Source organism: Macaca fascicularis, chromosome 17 (genome assembly GCF_037993035.2).
Source record: "Macaca fascicularis isolate 582-1 chromosome 17, T2T-MFA8v1.1".
Classification (NCBI taxonomy): domain Eukaryota; kingdom Metazoa; phylum Chordata; class Mammalia; order Primates; family Cercopithecidae; genus Macaca; species Macaca fascicularis.
In genome coordinates, this window is record NC_088391.1 from 103405824 (window position 1) to 103430413 (window position 24590).

At 57.8% G+C, this 24590-nt stretch overlaps 1 protein-coding gene across 34 annotated transcripts in view; it reads left to right on the forward strand.

The window, feature by feature from the left end:
* MCF2L (MCF.2 cell line derived transforming sequence like) overlaps window positions 1-24590 on the forward strand; it is a 210158-nt gene that overhangs the window by 102203 nt on the left and 83365 nt on the right. For 5 of the 34 annotated variants that reach the window (XM_065532996.2, XM_074021473.1, XM_065533005.2 and 2 more), the window contains exon 1: window positions 16525-16794. The exons of 20 other annotated variants lie outside the window; for them this stretch is intronic. In XM_065532996.2, coding sequence (XP_065389068.1) covers window positions 16722-16794 — 73 coding nt within the window. In that variant the 5' untranslated portion in view covers window positions 16525-16721. Of the gene's footprint in view, window positions 1-915; window positions 1073-14425; window positions 15042-16524; window positions 16795-24590 lie in introns of those variants that run through there. 9 more of the 34 variants (XM_065533001.2, XM_074021480.1, XM_074021482.1 and 6 more) reach the window with 5 other exon arrangements.

The following is a 24590-nucleotide window of genomic DNA, read 5'->3' on the forward strand; positions in this document are numbered from 1 at the left end:
ATTTGTTTTTTATATTTTTAGTAGAGATGGAGTTTCACCATGTTGGCCAGGCTGATCTCGAACTCCTGACCTCATGTGATCCACCCACCTCAGCCTCCCAAAGTGCTGGGACTACAGGCGTGAGCCACCGCGCCTGGCCTAGAAATTCTCTTCCTAAAACGTGTTCGAGATTGGCACAGGAAGTTTTAAACAGAATCAGCATTCACCGTAAGCAGCAGATAAATACATTTGAGGCACCCGGGGTGAGTGATCTCAGCTAAACTCCCCTTTAAGCTTCCTGGTAGTGCGTGCAAAAAGGAAAACATTTGGATCTAAGATCATGCACAAAGAAAAGCTGTTCTGGGAGGAACCAATTCCTCCGCGATCGCACTCAGCTCCCTCGAGGGAAAGCTGGAAGGGGAGAGGGCGTCAGGATGCGGGTGCTGGTGTCTCTGTGCGGCTCATCCTCCTTCAGGGACCCCTCTGCTTCTGTCCATCCCTCAAACTGCCAGTCGTGTCAGCATCTGGGGCCGTGATCAGATGGAGGAAGACTGGCAAGCAGTCACCTCCGACAGGACTCTCTGGCTCAGTCTCCCCGGGAATATGCTGCTCCCCAGGCACAATGGAAAACGTGCTGCGTGTCATCTTCCGGCTGCCTGTTTAAAGCAAGGGAGGCCACGCCCCCAGTGGGGGCGCCGGGACCCAAGGCGAGAATAGCTCAGGTTTGTGCCTTTTTCCGCAAGTCCCCCCTCGGGCGGGCGCAGTGTGTCGCCTGGACCTGCGTGTAAACATCAGGGCGGACCAGGAATCGGCCTCCAGGAGGGTAATTACCTGGCGTACTCCGTCCCAGGTAGTGGGTAAAATGAAAGTAAAAAGCCAACTGGTCCCTTATGCAGATTTTAGGGGACAAAGTTCAGCATAGAAAGGTCCTGTTACAAGGAGAGGGTTGTGGGAGCCCAGGGCAGCACGCGTCCTCCCTGGCATCTGATCCTTGCCATGGGGGACGGAAAGCCTGTCCAGATTTCCGTGGCGGAAATGAAAAGCTACTACCTGTATTCTGAGTGGTGCTCCTGGCTGCTATCCATGGCTGAGGGTGAGTCTCCTGGTTCCCCGTGAGTCCCTCGCAGGTGGCGTGCTCAGAGCAGTAGAGGCGGCCTCTGGGTGAGGCGGCGTGGAGGTGCCCTCTGTGGATGCCCCATGATCCACAGGGCACATGCAGTCTGTGTCCCCTGTGGAATTTGCAGTAGCTCAGGGAGTGGGGACGAGGAGCAAATGAGCTTTTCACCCTAAAGTTATCCTTTGACCCTAATTTATGTCACAGCTACCAAAACCAAATAAGCTCCCTTTGTCTGGCAAGCCTAAGCCTCACACCACTGTACAAACAGCTGGGGGCTCAGCCTGCACCAGGCTGCCCCACGTCCTGAGAGCTCTGATGTCCAGCGGCCGCGGCTGCAGGTGCAGGACAAAGCCGAGGCCATGACCGAACGCTTTGCCGTCCCCTTGACCATGGGACACCTGGTGATATGCCTGAGGATTGGCCCTGGCACACTGAAGCCCGGTTTATGCAGAGCTGCCCGTGGTCAGCCGTGCAGGGAGCTGTGAGTCCCGGCCACTCTTCCCGTCCCGTGGTCAGTGAGCCCTCGGGGCCATGCGTGGGGCTGAGCAGGTCTCCTGCCTCAGAAGGCATTTCCTTCATTCAACCTTGAAATCCAGAAAATGCCCTGGAATGAGGGAGGGCTCGCCCCTTCACTGGCTGAATGCCATCTGTGTGTCTGCCTGGCATGACCTGCGTTCGGGGTCTGATCCTGGCTGTGAAGACACGGCCTCCATGAGGATGGGGCTGCAGATGGATGCCATGTGGTGGTTTCCCGGGGCCCAGAGTGCTAAGTCCTTGTCCTCAGAGTCGCAGCTCTGCTGTTTATCAAACTGCATCCACTCTCTTCTGAACTCACCCGTTCTGCAGATGAGGAGAGTCGGAAGGTCACGGAGAGAAATGCTGAGTATCATAGGGTTGTCAGAGCGTCCCGTGGACGGTGCGGGAGGACACAGCAGGAGCTTAGTAGACGGCAGCACCACCACCCATTCACACCTGGGCTCCCCCAAACCTCCCACCTACCCACGGTCCCGCTGCCCTCGGAGGACCCACCGCGCAGGGGTGTTTAGGACGGTGGCGGCACTCCCGAGACCACAGGCAGGTCTCTGAGGACACGCAGTCTCCTGGGCCCGCTGGTTAGGACAGAAACGCAGGAGCCACGCAGAGTCTCTGTGACACTGGGGACCCCCTGAGGGAGGGAAGCCCCATTGGAGGGTCTGCTGGGCGGGGCCTGCCTGTGGGTGGACACTGGGCTGAGGGTGCCAACCCCGCCACGGGGCCTCAGTCCTGCTATAGCCAGGTCTGTGCTGCGCCCTCACTCCCCTGCCCGCCTCACAGACCGTGATGCGCTCCCCCGACAGCGGAGTGTACACTGCACTCTGCCAGGGCCGTCTAGGGCTCTCTCAGGACTGTGGGGATGCCACAATGGATGGACAACATGCAGTTACGTTTGACAAGAAAACGAGCCGGTGTCCTGCCTAAGGCTCTAGGGAGGCTTCAGGTGGGACTGGGAGCCAGCGCCAGAGCTGGAGCACGAGGTCACAGGGCCACAGCCACCCTGGGCTGCCGCGTTTCCATCTCGGTGGGTCCTTTCACGCCGATGGCACCCAGTGAACTCAGTCAGTGGGGCTGCCTTTCCCTGACGCCGTCCCTTCACCTGGCTGCAGGGCCGCAGACAGCAAGGGCCGCAGGGCCGCTGCAGCTTGTTCAGGTTCAGGTTGATGGGGTCCCAGAAGGCATCTCCCTCACCTGCCCTTCCAGTGCTTTTCCAAAATTTTGTTGTCTGCAGCCACGCGGAGGGTGGTGTGGGCCTGGAGCACCTGCAGCCCCAGTGGGGGGCGGAGACCTTGTAGACGCAGCCCAGGGCTCGTTGTCTGCCCCCTGATCTGCCCAGCACAAGTTCAGCACCAGCACCCATTTGTCTTTTTCCTCTCTTGCTTTTCACTCACTGCTCAGACTCCCCTCCTCAGACAAATTAAAACCACGTCAGAGTGGCCTAGCAGGGGAAGCAGAGCTGGCCTTCTGCAGCCTCACACTTGAGTCCTGGAGTTCAGAGATTTTAGCTGCTCTGCCCAAAACGGTCTAGCAGACTAAGGAGGGGGCCGGGTGTGAGGTCTTGGCCTGCGCTGCACGTGACGTTTTCACTTCCATGGTGGTGGCAGAGGAAAGGGAAGTCCTCTGTGCTGTGGGTTGCTGGTCTTTGCACGGTGGTGAGAGGGTTGGCCGCTGCCTCCCATCCCTGTCCAGGGCCTGGAAGGGGCCAGTGTGTCTGGAAAGTGTGAAGTCCGGCAGGGGTGTGGGAAGTACCCACAGGCACCATGGCTGTGGGCGGACACAGGTGGGATCGTCCCCCTCATCACAGGAGACCTGTGAGAGAAATGACCAGGACGGACCCCGCCCAGCCCATGAGGGGACAGCCTCACCCAAGCAACACACCCATTGTCACAGTTACTTGGAATCCGGCTGTATATTTTTGTTCTTCAGAGTCGGGGAACGGGGCTGGGAATCAGAAGACTGCTCTGAATACACAGCGTGTTTAGAAGAAAGTCACGGGGTTGGGCTGTGGGGTGAGGAAGCCTCCTTTTGGAGGTGCAGACGCCACTCGTCTTGGGGCTGAGATCAGGAGTTTGCGCCAATCCGAAGGGAAGGCAACAGCGTCTGTGGCAGCGCACGTGCACCCACCGTGTGTGGTGGCGCGGCTGCCTCTGCCCGGGATGCACGATGCTCTCTGTGGTCATCTACTGCTTTTTTTTTTTTTTAATTCTACATGGTGAGCCGAAAAGGTTGTTAAGCACCTTTGGGGTCCAGCCCTGCCACGATAAGAACGTATTTCTAAAATAGCGGAAAGCAAAGTGGTGGAGAAGGCCAGCACTTGCCTGGTGTGGGGAGCAGGACCTGGGCACATGAACCTTTCCCTGCGGAGCTGGTGCCTGTGTGTGCACAGGTGTGGTGCGTTTTAATCCTCGGCAGCTCTGTGTGGCCTGGAGGGACGCGTCTGTGCTGAGCAGGGGATGGAGCTGCCACACGGAGTCCTCCCTGAGGTCTTAGACTCCATGCGAGTTCAGTGATGTTTTCTTTTTTAATTTGCCAATCTCTTAAACCAGCAGTCCCCAGCCTTTCTGGCACCAGGGACCAGTTTCATGGAAGATAACTTTTCCACGGACCAGGGGTAGGGATGGTTTCAGGGTGAAACTGTTCTACCTCAGATCATCAGGCATTAGATTCTCATAAGAAGCCCACAGCCTAGATCCCTCGAATGCACAGTTCACGGTAGGGTTCGCTCCTAGGAGAATCAAACGCCGCTGCTGATCTGACAGGAGGTGGAGCTCAGGCAGTCCTCACTCACCCGCCGCTCACCTCCTGCTCACCCGCTGCTCACTCACCCACCACTCACCTCCTGCTGTGCGGCCCGACCAGTACCGGTCTGTGACCCGGGGCTTGGAGATCCCTGTGTTAAACCATTCAGATTTGTGGGAACCTTGTCTTTCCTTAACGCACAGGAACTACCGTGAAGTTCCTACCCTTCGTCACTTTCTTATGTTTAAAGTCCCCTGGAACTTACAGAATGTGGCGGCTACACCAGGTCCAGCCACGTCGTAGGATATTTGTTCCAAACCCTGCAGTGTCAGGTAAGTTCGGGGACAGGAGACCACTTTGTCTTCATCCCAGAGAAGTCTGTTTTTTCAAGGACAAAGTAAAGAGTGTGCTAAGCAAACCCAATGCAAGTGCTTATCCCAAATGCGGTGCCTTGAGAAGTGTGACATAATAAACCACCCAGTGGCCGAGGCAGGGAGCGGCGGCTGGCAGAGACCCTCACACAGGTTCGTCAGAATCACGTGGCGGGGTCTGCTCTTGCAAGGAGATCTCTACTTTCCACGATTGCCAAGAGGAGTTCAGAGGACTTTCCGTGACTTCTATGTACAGGCACGAATTTTCAGAAAACCAAACTGTTTTCTGTGTGGAGCTAAGAACAAATGAATTAGCAGAAGATGACAACGGCCCAAGGGGTGCTTTTCTTCATCCCTTCCTTCTTCGCTTACTTGGGAAGTGTGTGCCCAGCGTCTGCTCTGTGCCAGGCCAGGCCCAATGCTGCAGGGAAAGCAAAGAATCAGCCCCTGTTCTCTAAACAACGGGCAGGGATGACCTGGGTTAAGGAGAACTGGCGTGTTTATCAGCTTTGAGGAGAGTGCAGCTGGCTGCACGCGCTCCCGAAAACCCGCCACCGCCTCCCCTGAGCCGCCACCCCGCAGCCATGTGACAGTAAACTAGGTCTGTGCTGGCACATCGTTGCCACAGAGACAAAAACAAAGCAAGCCTGCTCGGCCTCCGCCACCTGGCTCTGCACCTGGGGCTCTGCACCTGCGTCCAGCTGCTCTGTGGGGCCTGCAGGAGGGGACAGGACGGGAGCTTTCCTTCCAGGAAGCAGAGCCTCAGCTGAACCTGAGTGTGGCCATGACACTGCGCTCACAGAGGCTCTCTGCGAAATCCGGCCGCCTGCTACCTGCTTCTGTTAACTTTGTACACGTTGTGTGGGACTTGATTCGCTGGTTTTGGGGGGCATTTCCCGGGACCTGATTCACTGTGTTTTGGGGGGCGTCTCCCAGAACCTGATTCGCTGTGTTTTGGGGGGCATCTCCCAGGACCTGAATCACTGTGTTTTGGGGGGTGTCTCCCAGGACCTGATTTGCTGTGTTTTGGGGGGTATCTCACAGGACCTGATTTGCTATGTTTTGGGGGGGCGTCTCCCAGGACCTGATTCACTGTGTTTTGGGGGGTGTCTCTCAGGATACGAACACCTTTCAGACACATTCTCCAGTTACAGTACTCATTCCACAAGGAAATAACAGCAGATTTTTAAAGTGTGACTTCTTTAGAACATTGGAAATTTTATTAGAAGTTGCTAAGTATTTCAAAAATCTATCAGAAGTTTGCAAATGATTCGATAAAAAAAGACCCTCAAGATGGCAGCTCAGGATGCACTGAAATTTGCTTTTTTTGAGAGTATTTGGCGTTTGCTGTTTGTGACCCGATTTTCATGCCCTGCAGCAGACTGTGCTACCTGGCCAGGAAAGGGGCCCATTTGCTTAGAGCCAGGAGCCCTTCCCTGCAGGCTAAGTTACCGGAAGTCATGTCTGGCAGGGCGGGATTTGGCTGGTTCTGGTTTCAACCACAGCCGACTCCACAGGGCTTGGCCTATGTGGTATTCAGCCCACAAGAACAATTTATTGTTAAAAGCACCTGTCTTACCCTCCCTAGTGATCTCACTGTATTTAAAATATTTATTTAAACAAGGCAAGTATTCCCTTTTTATTACAGGTTGAGTGCCCCAATTGGAAAATCCAAAATACTCCAAAACCTGAAACTTTTGAGCTCCGACATGATGTCACAGGTGGAAAATCCATACCTGACCCCACAATAGGTCACAGTCAAAACTTACTTCATGCACAAAATTAAAATGTTGTATAAAATTACCTTCAAGCTTCATGTATGAGGTGTGTGTGAAACATAAATGAATTTCGTGTCTAGACTCGGGTCACATACCAAATGTCTCATTATGTATATGCAAATAGTCCAAACTGAAAAAAATCCAAAATCCGAAACATTTCTGGCCTTAAGCATTTCGGATACGGGATACCCAGCCTGTAGGAGATACTTGGCCATGTTTAGTGGGAGCCAATGGATGTGTATTTGAGAATCTGCCTAAACCTGGACCGTGCTTCCTGATGCCATGAGGCCCGGTTGGAATTTGCCCTACTTCCCCATCTCAGGGAGGGCGGTAGGCGGGGAAGCTGTGTTCCTGTGGGGAGAGCCACCGCCTGCCCAGGGCGCTCCAGACGTTCCTGCTGTGCATCTGTGGTGGCCACTTCTCATCCTCAGGGCTGCACGTCTATTCCTTGGGAGTGGATTAGGGAAATAAGTGTGGCCTGTAGGGAGCTGAGTTTGAAGCAGTGAGCTGGGCCCACTGAATAATGACGTGGAAGCTTCTCAGCCCGGTCTCGTTTTTGTGAAATGGATACCGAATATTCTAGGTGGGGAAAGGTGGAACTTGGCACTTACATAACTTACCCTTCTCCCCTTACTGTTTCATAGCCAATCATTTTTATTGCATTAGGCCTCCTATACTGTACATCTACAGAACATCGGAAACACTGAAAAGTTCACCTCAGTTCTGGCTTTAAAAGCACTGACTTTCCCATTTTATTTGAGCTGGGAACAAAGAAAATACTTCTCAGCGATGTGTGTTCATCTCGTAAGGGTGTCTACACTGAGTCAGACCCTGGTGCAAACCCCAAGATACTTACAGTGGCAGTCCCGGCTCAGTCTCTGCCAAACGTGTGCAGGCATCAGGCATGAGTCCATGGGCCGCTGGGGTGAGGAGAAGCTCCCGCCTCTGCAGCAAGGTGGCTTTTAAGCCAGAGGTTACGACGCGCTCTGCCGCCGAGGGAGAGGTGGCGTGGGGCATGGGGAGGCCACAGAGAGCTTGTGCTGAGAGAGGCTGGGGGAGGATCTGGTGATGGAGACAGGGATGGCACAGCCCCGGTAAAGCCACATGATGTCTTCTTGTGAACATGGCGGCAGGGGAGCGCCGGGCATGCAACACGGACATAGTGGGTATTCCAGGATGCCCCAGGGCAGAGGCTCGGGGGGCAGTGTGGGCTGACCTGAGGGGTCTGGTGTCAACACCGGTTCAGGAATTTGACTGTTAACCACAGAGACCGCCAGGAGGGTTTTCAGCAGAGATGTGAAATGAGACTCCGCTTTCGGCAAGGAAATCAGTGAGCAGGTGGCAGTCGGGAGGGACTGCATGGAAACAAGTGGCTTAGGACCATCCTAGTTGTTCAGACGTCGGATGAGGCTCCAGGATCCGAACCACAGAAGTGGCAGTGGGAGGGGAGGGGGAGAGTGCCTGGAGAGAGGTTTCGGGGCAGGAGGGACGGGGCTTAGGGATGTTTCTTGGAGAGAAGAAGCGAGAGGTCATCGTCAATGGCCCCACAATGTCGGGTTTGGAATTTGGGGTGGACGGTGGTGCCATTGGTCAAGACAGACTTCAGAGGGAGTGGTTAGGTGATCCCAGCCCATTTCAGAACCAGAAGTGGCTGTGTGAGCTGGGAATGGGGTTCTGAGTGAGGATGACACCACAGATACCTTGGAGATCTGCCTCCAGTTAAGAGACATGCTTGCCTCCTGGGTAGGATTTTCCCCTCCCTTAGATCGGGAGGCGAAGAAAGACAGCGAGGAGATCCACAGCTCGATTTTTTTTTCAAATAAAAGGCACAATCAAAACAGCAGCAAACACACCTTCATTTTAAAGAGAGCAGAAGAGGGGTGGGGTGGGAGGGCAGTACCCAGGACAGGGTCCCAGCAGACCCTCCGCCTTCGTCTTTTTCCTGATTAAAAAAAGCACCTTCATGCCGGCCGGGGGGCGGGGCGCGTGGGACGCCAAGCTGACGTCACCGTCTGTGCCCGTGTCTCAGGCAAGGTTGTGGCTGCCGGCGGGGCGGGGCGCGGCGCGGGGCGCGGCGCGTGGGACGCCAACCTGACGTCACTGTCTGTGCTGGTGTCTCGGGCAGGGCCTGGCATGGCTGCCGGCGGAGCGCGGTGCGTGGGACACCAATATGACGTCACTATGACGGTGTCTCGGGCAGGGCCTGGCGTGGCTGCCTGCGGGGCAGGGTGAGGTGTGTGCGACGCCAACGTGACGTCACTGTCTGTGCCCGTGTCTCGGGCAGGGGCGTGGCTGCCGGTGGGGCGGGGCGGGGGGGGGTGTGCGACGCCAACATGACGTCACTGTCTGTGCCCGTGTCTCGGGCAGGGGCTGGCGTGGCTGCCGGCGGGGCGGGGGGGGGGGGTGTTTGCGACGCCAACATGATGTCACTGTGCCGGTGTCTCGGGCAGCGGCGTGGCTGCCGGCGGAGCGCGGCGCGTGGGCGCCAAGCTGACGTCACGGTCTGTGCAGGTGTCTCGGGCAGGGGCTGGTGGGGGAGTTCCTCGTGAATATCTGAGTTGAGTTTGTAAAAGTGTGTGAGAGCGGAGAAAATATTGGTGAAAATATTTTCAGACATTTGGATTCCCCTTTGGTGAGCTTTCTCCTTTCTTCCCGCTGGTCAGGAATGTGGCTGCTTGAACAGCTGGGCTCGGTGACCAATGTGCCCAGAGCCCGGAAGCCTGCGGTGAGGCCGCGCGATGTCCTTCATTCGGGGAGTAAATCAAGCCCCGAGGGTGGGGCATCCTCCCGGGCACACGCTCTCCTGCCTGGGGTCGCCGCTGTGGGCAGGACATCTGGGCCCCCCAAGCCGTCCCATCTGCGCTGGTCGGGTGAGTGAGTCGGAAAGGCCACCGAGGTTGGGGGCTGTGGAGCCAGCGGGCTGGGCTCAAACCCAGGCCTGCGCTTCCCCTGTGAGCCCAGGCAGCCCTCGACCCATGTGTGGCTCGGTTTTACCCCCCAGAAAGGGGGAACAATGGCAGCGTCCTCGTGCGCTGGGCTGCCGCGACCGCCCCAGGTTCTGCTTCTGGACAGGCCCCGGGGTGCTTCCCTCCGTCCCCTCCTCTCCTGTCACCTTTCTGCACATGGTGCCGCATCCTCTGACCTGCATGGCGCTCACCTGTGTCTGCCCCTCCTGTGTTCTCCTCTCCAGGATCAGCTGTTTGGTGGCACACCGCTGTGTGGAGGCACTGTGCCCGTGCCCCGGGCTCAGCTCGTTTTACACACTCGCTCACGGAGGCTCAGGGTGTCTAGTGACTCTCTGAGGGCACGGAGCTCGTGTCAACCAGCAGAATGGGGACGTAGACCGGGGCTCGCTCTCGAGCCCGACCGCCTCTTGAACACACCTGTTTGCTGAGCATATGATTAAAGAAAGAGGGTCCATTTGAGAGCTTAGGGCAGCACCCAGTATACCGTCAGCACTAAGCTGTGTGAGAGCTTAAGGCAACATCGAGTATACAGTTGGTACTCAGTACATGTTGGCACTGCAACTACTATCCTTGCTGCTGTGTGAACTGCTGGGTGCCAGTGTCTCGGGGCTGCCACTTCTGCCTCAGGAGAGCAGAGGGGAGCTGGTGGCTGAGGTGGGGTCGGTGGCAGGGTGAGCCTGTGGTGTTGCAGCTCCAAGGCCTGCTGGCCTGAAGAGTTACCCCTGGGCTGTGCCCCACGTGGGACCGTGCAGGATGCAGGGAGGAGTGTGGCTTCTGGGGGTGGAGGTGGGGGCGGCTGGCATCCTGTCACTGAATCCTCCTTCCATAGGAATGGGGGGATGAGTGGGAGAGCAGATGGGGCCTCAGCTGTTCCTGCCCTGTCCCCTGGACTCTTCTCCTCTCCCTGTGGCATCAGATGGGTGGGATCTGACTTACCAGATGAGTGGGCAGGCATGGCCTGGAAGCCAGTTCAGTCCTAGGCATACCCACAGGAACCGACATCCCCACACTAAGCAGCACCTGGGGGCCACCAGGGAGTGATGCCGGGTGCAGCCTTTACATTCAGCTGAAGCACAGTACGGCCCTGCCCTCGCCCATACCAGACTGGCCTTCACCAGATCCGAGCCTGGCGTTTTCTCCCCACATAGTCCCGAGTTCCCCTCCCAGGGCCCCATTTAGAGACCGCCCACTTTCTGTAAGCCACCAGACTCGTGCAGTCTCCAAGGCTGGCCCAGCCCGCGTCGTCTTCTAAGGACATCCTGTATCACAAAGGTAAATGACGTTTAAAATGTAGGCCAGGCTTGGTGGCGTGCATCTGTAATCCCAGGAAACTAAGGCGGGAGGACCGCTTGAGCCCCGGAGATCAGGGCTGCAGTGAGATTGTACCATTCCACTCCAGCCTGGATGACAGAGCGAGGCCTTGCCTAGAAAAAAATAAAGAAAAGGTGTTAACTTTAGAGAGTTTTTGACAAAAGAATGGAAATGTTTCTGGTCCCTGCATCCAGCCAGCCGTAGAGACCCCGACACTCCAGGATGGGCCATCCTGCCCTAGGCTGTGTGTGCAGCGGGCCTGGGACGGGCCAGGCTCGACCTGTGCTGTGATTTTCCACCCAGAAGATGGCGAATGTTTCCCACCACGTGGAACATCTGTTGGGGAAATGGTGTTCCAGAGTGGGCAGTGCCCTTCAGAGGCCTTCAGAGGCCCTGCATCTCCATCTTTTCTCCACGGCATCGTGCGACCGTGCTGCTCAGGTGTTCCCCACAGACCCAGGAATGCCCTTCTCGGATGCACCCAGTGGTCCCGAGACTCTCCTCCTCAAATGGGTTCATGGCCCAGAATGGCGTCCAAGCTGCTGGTGAGCCCTGTGGGTGGAGACCTGGTGCCACCCCTCATCTCTCCTGAGTCCTGATGGTTGGCAGTGCTGCCCACAGCATCTGGACGGGGGCTGTGTTGTGTCGTCTGTGCCTGTGCACAGCCGAGCCCCTGCCTGGGATCCTCAGCTGCTTTCTCTGCCATTGCCACCCCCATGAAACTCCTGCACAGATCTGGACGCGCCCTGGCAGCCGCTGGGCCGGTCCCGCCCTCGCTGTCTCAGGTGTGGCCAGGCAGCTGCGGGAGCTGGGCCTGGGCAGGTGCTGCTGCCAGCCCCGGGCCTCCCTCGCCTGCACGGCTCTCCCAGCCGAGCGGCTGCTTCCCATGAACCGGGGGACTCTGAGATCATCTCATCTTCATGTCTCCGTCTGGGGAGAGCGACTTCCCAGCTCGGCGGCAGACCCAGAGCCCCAAATTCCCATCGAGAGCCTCAGGTGAGTCTTGAGACCAAGACCACTGTGGGTCTGGCCCAGGAAAACACGCTGCCCTCTCTCGGCTGCACTGAACCCAGGCAGCAGGTGCCGTCTGCGCTTCCAGGTTTGATGGGGGTGCTGCTGACGCCCCTGCGCAGGGTGGGGGCCGAGGAGCTGGCAGGCAGACTCTCGGAGCAGTGTTACACGGGCAGCTCCTGCAGATACCTGTGTAGACGTCCCTGTCACCCGGAGCCGGGACCCGTGCGTTTACGGCAGAGTCGGGGGCATGGACGTCGCTGACCCCTGCCCCGCATCCACTGTCCCTTCAGCCCCAGCCAGCTGGTGAGCCGCACCCTCTGCGTCTGCTGCTACAGGGTGTTTTATTTGACTTAAGGTTTAGCTGTTTGCTTTGTGCAGCGGGTCCCACCCCACAGCCTCATGGCTCCAGACAGGGCTGACCAGGTTTGTAAGACGAAATTGTCCATCCGGGAGGAGGAGAAAGCAACTGCCCGTCCAGGTTGGCCACTCCACCCTCATCCATCACACCTGGTGCCGTCACCCCACAGCTCCTGGGGGTGGGAAGCGACCGTCACACCTGGTGCCGTCACCCCACAGCTCCTGGGGGTGGGAAGCGACCGTCACACCTGGTGCCGTCACGCCACAGCTCCTGGGGGTGGGCAGCGATCGGTCGAGTTCCTGCTGGACAAGGGCCCCAGGCCCCCTGGGCGTCCCCAAGGTGCAGGGCCCAGCGTGGTGAGGCTCATTGTTCAGATCTGCCGATCTGGGGCTGGCGTGTCTGGTTTCCTCTCCAGGCAGGGAGCTCCTTCCTGTTTAGCTGATCCCGACAGGGCAGGAATGGGCTCTTGGCCGAGGTGCTGGGCCTGCCCGCAGCAGCGGCTCCCTGAAGCCGGCACATCAGCTCTGTGCCCTGCGTGAGCCCATGTGTGCGGGGCCTTTGTGTTGCATTTCAGTGAGGGCCCCGGGGTCCATTGGGCGCCTGCTGGGCTTAAATTGCAGTGTTTGGGCCACTTTCCATCCTGTGTTCTGAACCCCCACACACAGCACAGCTCCTAGACACGCTCATTCATGTAATTTCTAGCTACATTTGTAAAGCACATACACACAAATAAAAGGTAAGGGCCAAATAAAGCATGAAGTCTCCTCACTGCTGTTCTTGGGAAGGCACAACTTAAATGTGTAACAAAGTTGGAAAGCAGCACACAAAAGATAACAACTAGAAACCCAGGGCCCTGGCGTGTCAGGGAAGGGGGAGCTCAGAGCCAGACCAAGCGTGAGGAGGCTGCGAGCCATAGACCTGGCCGGGGCTGTTGGGAAAATGGGCTTCGGACATTTCTGGAGGGTTCCGGAGGGTCCTGGAGGCCTCACCAAGGAGGCCACGTGATTGGTTACGTTATTCATGGAGCTGACTGGGCTCCCAGGATGGGTCTGAAATCACACCAAAGGGAAGCCTGCAAGAAATCACAAGAAACGTGAGTTCCTGGGGGACGGGACGGCCGTGTGTCCGAAATGTGCGTTCCTGGGGGACGGGACAGCCGTGTGTCCGAAGTGTACGTTCCTTGGGGACGGGACGGCCGTGTGTCCGAAATGTGCGTTCCTGGGGGACGGGACGGCCGTGTGTCCGAAGTGTGCGTTCCTGGGGGACGGGACGGCCGTGTGTCCGAAGTGTGCGTTCCTGGGGGACGGGACGGCTGTGTGTCCGAAGTGTGCGTTCCTGGGGAACAGCCGTGTGTCCGAAATGTACGTTCCTGGGGAACAGCTGTGTGTCTGAAATGTACGTTCCTGGGGAACAGCCGTGTGTCTGGCATCGACTCGTTCTGGACTTGGCTTCTCTACTGTGCTGCCGATCCCGGGTGTGGAGTCGCTTCTGTCTTATGCCGGATGGAGGCCTCTGCTGTGGGTGTGGTTTCATGTGCACTGTCTCTGGCTGAAGGTCCAGGTGCCTGGAACAGCTTTTGTGATTCGGAAACTGGACAGAAACCAGCCTGAGGCCACGCGAGCTCCCACGGCTCTTGGAGGAAAGCTGTTTCCCATCTCCAGCCCCCGCCAGAGAAGCTGCAGGGACGCCTTTGGCCTTGACTCGGTCAGCAGGGAGCTGGAAGGGTCAAGAGCTGTGGGTTGGGAGCCCTGAGTCTCCTGGACTGCGTGAGAAACGGTGGGTGAGCAGCCGCAGCCACAGCGATGAGCCTGGGATGGTTTCCCATGTGTGGTTCGGGTCACGTGTTCCGGCCTCTGATGGGTGTTACTGTGATCATCTGCGGCACCCCCACGGGCACAGAGCAGGGCCAGCCCTCCCTGGAACAGGGCCATCATGAGCCAGTCCCTCCTAAAGATGGCCAGGTCCACCCTGGCTTGGGGCCAGACCGCCTGGGTCTGCCCTGTGGTGACTGTGGGGTGGCCCCCTTGCTTGTGTACCATGAAGGCGCATGGCCTTTGCCCACCAGAAACTTCAGCGTGACAAGACATCGGGGGCCGGGGGAGACGCACAGAAGAGGGAGGAGCCAATTTGTCAAGGTCCTTGCATCTGTACCAGGGGCCCCTCCTTCCCCACACGGCGCCCTCTCCTTAGAGGACAGCCTCTGGCACCGTTCACTGTCCCTCTGTTTAAAAACTGAGGCCTGTCTGTGAGAGCCTCCTGTTCAGAACACAGTCCTCTTTTTCGGCTGATCTTTGCTCACTCCATCTGCATCGGCCGCTGTGTGGCTGCCTGAGACATCCCAGCCCTTCGTGTCCTCCAGTGCTGGGACCACCGAGGGAGGAGGTGGGCCTCGGGCCTCGGGGGTCTCTGCAGGCCTTGAGCATATTGTGGGAGAGGGGTTGTTTGGTACGTGTGTCCCAAGGCTGATGCCTCTGGGCGTGCTTTGCTGTTGGGGGTTGGAAGCTGGAGGTGAGGACGCGTTGGACTGTGCTCAGCTGTAGGAGGACCCACTGTGTGGCACCGTGATCTGCTCCTATGCCCCTGCCGGCTGGTAACGTAGGAGTTGTGCCTGCAAAACATGCTTCAGACATTAGAGTCGGCCGGGAATGAAGACGCCGGCGTGCCCCAGAGCGGAGGCAGGGCTGAGGCGTGGGTGGTGAGTGGACTGGGAATGAAGATGCCGCCTGGCCCCAGAGCGGAGGCAGGGCTGAGGTGCGGGTGGCAGGTGCATCAGCTGGTGCCATGGTGACAGCGTGAGGGGCCATGACGCGGTGGCCTCCCCCGGGGCTCGTGTTCCGGGGAGAGCTTATCTGGGATGCGTTCTGACGGCAGAAGGTAGGAACACAAGAGATCCCAGACACGGGAGGTCTGGGTCAATGTGCCCACACTCGCTGTGGCTCGGGGGCAGCCCACACCATGGGCACCAGCCAGCCCCAGGTCCAAGCTTACAGGGAAGGACAGCTGGGCTGAGAAGACATAAATAATCATGGATGGATGTCACAGCCCCTCGGCGGGTGTGAGTGCTGCGGAGGGGCTTACAGAAGTGACGTTCCTGCCCCAGGGATGAGGCTGACTCTCAGAGAACCCAGGTGTGGGGGAAGCAGTGGCCCCTCTCAGGCGTCCATCCTCTAGGTGTGCGCAGGGTGCCCAGCAGGAAGGGTGAGGTTCTAGGCTTCGCTTTGGTGCTTGTCAGTGCGATCATGGCCACAAGAAAAGCGTCCATGGCTGATGTTCCCAGAGGCAGGGCCTGGTGAAGCCGCACTTTCCCCTCCAGCAAGCGTTTGGACGTGAGGGAGCCGATGTTCCCAGAGGCAGGAGCCAGGTGTCTGGCATTCGGGTCAGCCAGCCCCAGGGGCCGGTGTTCCCAGCGGGAGAAGCTGAAGCCTGGAGGGCCGGCTGTGCTGTGCTGGACACATGCAGGGCAGGGGTCAGTGCAGGTGTGAGGCTCTGCAGAGAGAGGCGCCGGAAGAGGCCAGGGCCAGCAGGGACATGGCAGGCCGGGGTCCCACCAAAATCCAGCGTCCCTCCCAGTCCTTCTTGGCTCGGGCTGACTCCAGGACTGGGTACGTTCTCAGAAGATGTGTGTGGGTCCCCTTAGCTTCTTGGGTTTTTCTGCTCAAACTCTGGGCCTGGACGAGTGGTCTCAGGTCACCTGGGAGCTCGTCGGGGACAGAACCTGAGTTTGAACGAGCTCTCTGTGGGACTGCCACTCAGGGCAGCAGTTGGGAGCCCCCCTGGGACTGCCGGTTTTCAAGTGTCGTATTTAAGTGTCCCCCTCCGTGCCCTGGAAAAGTAGAGAGGCAGCCAGGAGCCTGCCTTCTGTGTTCTCGGTGCAGGGGTATTCTGAGAACAGCCCCTGCTCATACAGCTTTAAAAGGAACTCAGTGACCACGGACGGACGAGAACAGGAGACGCAGCTGCCTCCCGGGCGCTTGAAGGCTCAACTCCCCATGGGCATGTGTTGCCAGGGCAGAGGGCTCGGCCCCCTGGGTCAGCATACTCTCTGGACAGCTCATTCCTGCCAGCCCAGGTCGCTGCAGCTCTGGTACTGGCTCAGCGGTTGGGGACCTCAGCCCAGGTCCCCATAGCCGTGGGGCTGCCTCAGGGGACGGATCTCTGCTAAGCATGGCCCCCGCCAGCCCAGGCCCCTGCCACTCAGTGGATGGGACTTTGGCAGAGCATGGGGCCCCTGCAGGGAGGGTCTAGACAAGCAACACCAGGAACCTGAAGCCTCCTGGGCTGGGGCTCAGCTGTCGCCAGGACTGCAACAGTTAAGCTGCCTGCAGCGGGATAAGTGAGCCGATGCCGCTCCTTAATCAGGGACATCAAATCGGAGGCCCTGGGAGGAGCAGCCGGCCGGCTGCCCTGCAGAGACCAGGTCTGCGCAGCAAACCCAGGAAGGTGTGGCATCCCTGCTCCGCGGCCAAGATGGTGCTGGTGCTGCGCCGTCCTTTGTGTGCCTGGGAAGGGCGTTCCAGGAGCCAGGTCGGGGGCTCCTGACTCGCAGTGGGCAGCATGACGGTGAGCCGGCTGTCACTGCTGTGCCGGGACCTCTGGGCACTGTGGCTGCTGCTGAAGGCTGGCGCAGGTGCGTGGGGCACGGGTGGGTCCTCGGCTCCCCGGAAGGTGTTATGGGGCGACCGTGTGGGGACACGGGGCCGGGGCGGACGTTCTGGACCCAGCGCTATCCTCGGAGGCTGCTGGGGCAGGAGCCTGGGGCTGGGGGATGCCGGGGATGGATGTTGGGACAGGTGCCTCCAATACGGGAGGAGCCCTGCTCCTTGGCAGGGAAGGTGTGCACAGGCCTTGCCGGATGGATGGTTTAGGGCCATGGCCCTGGGGTCCCTGGTGAGCACTGGGGCCGCCTCTGCCCTTGGCCTGTGAGGGACCATCTGTGCTGGTCCCGGAAGGCTGGGATCACCTTTCCACTGGCTCCTTTGTTCGAGGTTTCTCATAGACAGGCTGTGTGGACAAATGACGGCAGCGCCCACGTCTGGCTGGTGGAGAGGCTGTAGCTCCTCAGAGGAGGAGACACCCGGCCACTGCTGTCCCCACAGCGGGGCCACCCGTGGTGCCAGGCGTGACAAGCTGCCTCTCTAGGCAAATGGGACTTGGGAGGCCCCTGGCCGAGCCTGTGGACCTGGCTGGGCAGCCTCTGTGGTCTTAGGTTTGGGTGCGTTTGGTCTGGTCGGGGCTCAGGGGCTGCTGGTCCACACTGGCCCCGTCCTGACAACTGGAGCTTTGGGGCAAGGTCCTTGGAGAAGGGGCCACATGGGGAGGAAACAGCCTGGGTTTTGTTGATGCTTTTCTAAGAATGGAGTACTCGTTTTCAAGAGATTTGTCCTAATTATATTTTCCAGTGGGTACTTATGCCAACTATTGATGAATAATTCATAAAATAAGCATCTTTGTGAATTTTATTGAATCAGACCTTAGCTACCAATGGCATTGAATAAACATCTAAAGTTTCCAATTTTAAAATAAAGAACTGGCTGGGCACAGCAGTTCACGCCTGTAATCCTGGCACTTTGGGAGGCTGAGGCTGGGAGATCGCTTGAGCCCAGGAGTTTGAGACCAGCCTGGGCAACATAGCAAGACCTCATATCTGAAAAAAAAAATTAATAAGCTGGGTGTGGTGGTGTGTGCCTGTAGTCCCAGCCACTTGGGAGGCTGAGAGGGGAGAATCATTTGAGCCCCGGAGGTCAAGGCTGCAATAAGATTTGTTTGCACAACTGTACTCCAGCCTGGGTGAGGGCATGATTAGGTACAGGTGGCTGCCCGGGGTTATGGGGTTGGCTCTGGGGCACCGTGGAAGGCTCCGGTGTGAGCAGGGGCAGGTGGTTGCTTTAAGGGAGGTTATGTCCCCTGGGTGCCCCCCGGTTCCGCACCCCTGATGCCCCGGCCATCCCATCCGGCAGTTCCCTCCTGAAGGACCAGGCAAAGCCAGGACCACCGTGAACAAGAGGATAAATCATCCTTCTGAGCCCTGACGGTTCTTTGATCAGCCCCGGGACCTGCCGCAGACTCTGTTTTAGTGTCTCACATCCTCTTAGGGTGCATTGAGAGAGAAGCATTGTCGGTGCCAGCGTCAGCCAGGGTCAGCCTGGCCTGCGTTCCTCACTGTGCCCCTCCTCGCTCCTGCAGAGGCCTGGGGACCTTTGAGGAACTTGCCATATGTGGGTGACTTTTCTCAGAAAGTAAAATGCAGGGCGGGGCAAGCCCTACTGGCCTCGGAGGTCTGTCCTTGGGCCCAGAAGGGGCCAGTTGGGGGAGGCGCAGAAGGCCCGAGACACTTGGACTCCACAGAGAGGTCACCGTGGTACAGTCAGGACTGTTGTTTTTAATTTTAAAAGAAAGAATTCATTATGACAACCGTTTTTGTTCTCCTTTAGGCATTTTTAACGTGTTCCAGGCAGACCAGGCTGTGGCCCTTCCCTCGTGGCCGGTGCAGGTCACGCCTCCTGCCAGCCCAGTGAGTGGGGAGGTTTGGCTCTGGCGTGACCCTCCAGGACGCAGGTGTCCTCGGGGAGCCGGTGCCTGCTGCATACAGGCCACCCGGGGTCACTCGGCAGAGGAGGACGGGGCACCGCCCTGCAGAGAAGCGTCCCTCCGCCCGTCAGCGGGCAGCCACAGTTGGTGGTCCTCTTCACCTCGGCCTGTGGTTGAGCCCACCTCCCACCTGCACAGCACCCTGTGCCGCAGCCACGACCACCTCCTCTGTAGACCTCAGTCTGCAGCCGCCGCTCCATGCAGTGCTGGGGCCCTGGACGGCCCCCATGGTGCTGTGCTGGGGTTTCCTCTGGGTGCCTGTAGCCTCCCTCACGTAACTGGGGGCAGGAGGATCCCCGTGGGTCTGTTCATCAGGTGGGGGCAGCCATCACCAAAGCCATCTGCCAGCATCACCGGCTGAATTGCAGCCATGGTCCTATAAGGAAGCCTTGTCCCAGCCTTACAGAGAAGGAGGAGGCCCAGAGAGAGAAAGCAGCTGCCCAGAGTCACAGCTCAGGGGGGGTGTGCTCGGGGTGAGGTCTGTGCTCCCGCAGGGCCAGTGAGTGTCTGTCCTGTGGCAGCTGCTGGCCCACGTGTGTGGTGATGACACCAGGCATGGACGGACCACGCGTGTGTTGAGATGCTGTGTGGGCTTCACGTTGGTGCCCGTTTCTCTCTGGATGTTATGAAGACGGGTTTGTGGAGGCACAGCGGCCCGTGCATGCTGTTGGTGGGCGTGTAAATTGGTGCAGGTATTACGGAAAACTGTGTGGGGTATGGAGGTTCCTCAAGAAATTAAAAAGAGCACTGTCTGGCCGGGCGCGGTGGCTCACGCCTGTAATCCCAGCACTTTGGGAGGCCGAGGCGGGCGGATCACAAGGTCAGGAGATCGAGACCACGGTGAAACCCCGTCTCTACTAAAAATACAAAAAATGAGCCGGGCGCGGTGGCGGGCGCCTGTAGTCCCAGCTACTCAGGAGGCTGAGGCAGGAATATGGCGTAAACCCAGGAGGCGGAGCTTGCAGTGAGCCGAGATCGCGCCACTGCACTCCAGCCTGGGCGACAGAGCGAGACTCCGTCTCAAAAAAAAAAAAAAAAAAAAAAAGAGCACTGTCGCTGGAGCCAGGCGTCCCCACTGTGGGTGGGTATCGGGAAAGGAGCAGGAGCACTGAAGAGCTGCCCGCCCTCCGGAGCTCACCAGCCCAGACGTGGAATCGACTGCAGTGCCCGTTAGTGGATGGGCGCCTGGAGACGATGTGATGCACACACAACGGAGTGCTGTTCGGTTTTCGTAAAAAAGGAAATCCTGTTATTTGAGACAACACGGATGAGCCTGGAGGACAGTGCTGAGCAAAATCAGCCACAGGCAAAGCCACGGCCTGCTGAGTAAAATCACTGCAGGCATAGAGAGGCAAAGCCACGGCCCCACGCATGTGGGGTGTCAGAGATGCCAACAAGCACGGTGGCCACTGGGGGCTGGGGTGGGGAAGCCTGGGGAGATGCTGGCCAGAGAACACAGAGTTCCTGTTGTGCCGAATGAATGAACTCTGGGGGTCTGTTCATGGTGGGCCATGGGCTGTTCATGGTGACTGACTGTGGTCTGTTTATGGTGGCCATGGTCTGTTTGTGGTGGCTGTGGTTGGTTCATGGTGGCCGTGGGCTGTTCATGGTGGCTGTGGTTGGTTTGTGGTGGCCGTGGTCAGTTCGTGGTGGCTGTGATCTGTTCAAGGTGGCTGTGGTCTGTTTGTGGTGCCTGTGGTTGGTTCATGGTGGCCGTGGGCGGTTTATGATGGTTGTGATCTGTTCATGGTGGTCATGGTGGTCTGTTTGTGGTGGCCATGGGCTGTTCATAGTGGCCGTGGTTGGTTCATGGTGGCCATGGTCTGTGGTGGCCGTGGTTGGTTCGTGGTGGCTGTGGTTAGTCCATGGTGGCTGTGGGCTGTTCATGGTGGCTGTGGTTGGTTTGTGGCAGCTGTGGTCAGTTCGTGGTGGCTGTGATCTGTTCAAGGTGGCTGTGGTCTGTTTGTGGTGGCCATGGGCTGTTCATGGTGGCTGTGGTTGGTTCATGGTGGGTGTGGTTGGTTCGTGGTGGCTGTCGTTGGTTTATGATGGCTGTGATCTTTCATGGTGGCCGTGGTGGTCTGTTTGTGGTGGCCATGGGCTGTTCATGGTGGCTGTGGTTGGTTCGTGGTGGGTGTGGTTGGTTTGTGGTGTCCATGATCAGTTTGTGGTAGCTGTGGCCTGTTTGTGATGGCCATGGTTGCTTCATGGTGGCCATGGTTAGTCCGTGGTGGCTGTGGGCTGTTCACAGTGGCTGTGGTTGGTTTATGGTGGCCATGATCTGTTCAAGGTGGCCGTGATCTGTTCAAGGTGTCTGTTTGTGGTGACTGTGGTTAACACTGTATTTGTACCTGAGGTTTGCTGGGAGTGGGTGTTGAGTGTTCTAACTGCAAAAGGAAATGGCAGCTGTGGGAGGTGACAGTCACCAGTGAGTTTGGTGGTGGCTATGGTTTCACAGTGTGAACTACATCAAAAGAGCACGTGTGCACCTTAAATATATACAATTATTTTTCTCAATATAGCTGGAAAAAATAGCCAGAAGCCAGCAGCTCAGCAAGTGAGGAGCCAGCCAGTGGCTCCGTTCACAACACCCTGCACAGTGAACAGATCTGAGTGAATGGGGCTGCTTAGCGAAAATCACTGGGCTCGAAGCTCCCTGATGGCTCCAACACGTCCCGTGACTCTGGGCAGCTCCTGTGCAATGGGAGGCCATGCCCTGCCATGTCCCTGCCTTCTTGCCCACAGGCCTGCCCTGTCCCAGCCGCTGGGGTCTCACCCACCCATCAGCCTAGAAACAGACGCATGTTGGCACCCTCCCAGGCCTCTGTGAGAGCCTCTCCATAGCCTCGCTGTTGAGCCCGTGGCAGTGAAGGTCCCAGGCGCTGGAGCACTTGGCATGGGCTCGGTCCTGGCACTGCCCGCCCTGCAGGCCTGGGCTGCTCACAGCTGAGCCTGACCTTGAATTCCCCGTCTTTCAAACGAGGATGGGGCTTCCTGCTCCCTAGGTCCTTGCGAGGACTCACTCCGTGCACTGGTGCCAGCAGTGAGTCGGAACCTGTCTTTCTGGCCTGATACTCCCCCAGGAGCACAGGGTGGTCCTCCTCTGAATCCTGAGGGGGTCCCCGGCATGCCCTTGCTCCTTGGAACCCCAGTCATTCCGGGTGCAGCTGCTGGTGCGACCCCTTCTGCGGTCAGGGGTCTGTGTGAGGGCTCAGCTGCCTCTGAACAGGACGGGCGCTGGAAGACAGTGGCTGGGAGAGCAGGTGCACCCTGGACGGCCTCCAGGAGAGAAAGGGAGAGATGTATGCGTCTCAGTGGGGGATGGCGGGAGACCCTAAGGTGTTCAAGACCCTCGGGTCTGGGCCCTATGGAAATGCTCCCTGTGGTGCCCCCAGCCCTGCCCACTCAGCAGTCACCTGAGAACGGCCTGAGCGTGTGGCCCAGGAGGTGGGGTGTGGGGAGGCCGTAGAGCCGTGGGTACTGTGCAGCAGGTGGGGCTGTGACCGGAGGTGGCAGAGCTGGCAGCCAGCCTGGCCTTCAGGGGAGAGGGTGGCAGGGCCAGGGTCTCTGAACTCTGGAAGGTTCTGTGTTCCTCGTCCTGAAACCCGGCCTCCTGTGTCACTCAGACAGTGGCTGTCAGTCACTTTGGTCTCTGCTCCCTCTGCCCCATGATTTTTTAAGTTGTTCTAGCTCAGAAGCCATTGCATGGATGGTGTGACTACCCCCAGCCAGGGCACGAATGCAGCCAGAGTACGAATGCAGCCAGGGCATGAATGCAGCCAGGGCACGAATGCACACAGATCTAGGCCCCGTGCAGAGCCCACCAGGTGTGGGGTGGATGCCGAGGCCCACCTGGCTGAAACTGCACTCAGGCCATTTTTCTGATACCAGGAAACGTTCATAAAAATGCTGGTGAGCAGGCAAGTGCCCTCCTTGATGACAGACCTTCCTGGTGCCCCTGGCTCAGACAATGTGACCTTGAGAACAACCCCCACGTCGGCGTCACCTGGGAGCCTCACCTCGAGACCTCTGCATCGTGGTTCTGAAATCACTTGAGTGGGCCGTGGCCACCATGGGGCAGAGAGATAGGAAATACCTGCCAGAAGATCAAATTGCAGTCCGTGTGATTTAAAGATCTCACTGGGCTGTGCAGGCAGTTCTAGAGTGGGCAGCACTTCATTCCATGAACTAGAATAAGAGCTCCAGTGAAACACAGCAGCTGTGTGGACAGGGCTGAAGAAAGCAGAAACCCAGCAAATGCGGTTCGGTGGCCTCAGCCACTGTCCTTTGTAAGCTTGGGGGTCAGCGGGAGAATTGACTGACGGGCCACGTTAGGCGGCTCCGTGTCGTAAGGATTAGTTTCACGTTAGGTGATTGCCGGACTTACATCGAGCTTGAAGCAGCAGCAGATCTCTGCATACACGTGTGGCCCCGGCCAAGAGCTGTCACGTGATTAAGTTTGTGCTTAAATGGGTTTTTAGTATGTGTATCTTTTTTTCTTTTCTTTTTTTCTTTTTTTTTTTTTTTTTTTTTTTTTTTTTTTTTTTTTTGAGACGGAGTCTCACTCTGTTGCCCAGGCTGGAGTGCAGTGGTACAATCTCAGCTCACAGCAACATCTGCCTACCAGGTTCAACTGATTCTCCAGCCTCAGCCCCCTGAGTACCTGGGACTACAGGCACCTGCCACCATGCCCAGCTAATTTTTGTATCTTTAGTAGGGAGGGGGTTTCACGATGGTGACCAGGCTGGTCTCGAACTCCTGACCTTGGTGATTTGCCCACCTTGGCCTCCCAAAGTGTTGGGATTACAGGTGTGAGCCACTGTGCCCAGCCAAGTATGTATATCTTTTTGACAGTGTGAAGAATTTATTTAGACTTGACTGTTTTAAAGCACCGTAATGAATGTATAATTAAGTTATGGTAAAGTCTTAACCCTTTGCTACAGGGGAACGGTAATGCTGTGAGTGGCCGTGTCTCAGCCCCTGGACTTAAGCAGTCACCCTCGTAGGAGTCCCACCTCTGCGGGCAGCTCAGAACCTCCACGTTTTTATATTTAATTTAAAATGATTAAATTCACTGCCGTAACTCATGGAATTAGGTCTTTTTAAAATCTAAGCAAACTCTCTTCGAGACAGAAAGGGTTGGGTAGTTCTTCATCTGTTTGAAGTGGTGCTTTCTGGATGGGCCGCATTCTAAGAATGTATCAAAAATGGAAATTCTGGCCACCATTTTTATTGCCCTTTTATGTATTAAACAAGTTGAGAACAAGAACAACAAAAAGAGGGACCTCCGTGACCATGCCGAGGAAGACAGAGCCTGGCCTGGTTGGAAGATTGGCCTCTCCTCTGTCTCCTGTTTTCTCCAAGGTCCGATAACAACCCTTGGTGAGCGTGGGGACTTCATTTTGATTTTCAGTCTGGTCTGTTGGGGTCTAGGCAGGAGCTTGGTCCTAAACAACACACCCACGTGTGCTGAGGACACGCTCCAGGGGATTCTCGCGTCCGCCTGCATCAGAGAACCCAGGGCTTGCGGGCGAGGCAGCGTGGAGAGCACGGCTCTGGAGACGACCCCCAGGGCTTGCGGGCGAGGCAGCGTGGAGAGGTCAGCTCTGGAGACGACCCCCAGGGCTTGCGGGCGAGGCAGCGTGGAGAGCACGGTTCTGGAGATGACCCCCAGGGCTTGCAGGCGAGGCAGCGTGGAGAGCACGGCTCTGGAGACGACCCCCAGGGCTTGCGGGCGAGGCAGCGTGGAGAGGTCAGCTCTGGAGACAACCCCCAGGGCTTGCGGGCGAGACAGCGTGGAGAGCACGGCTCTGGAGACGACCCCCAGGGCTTGCG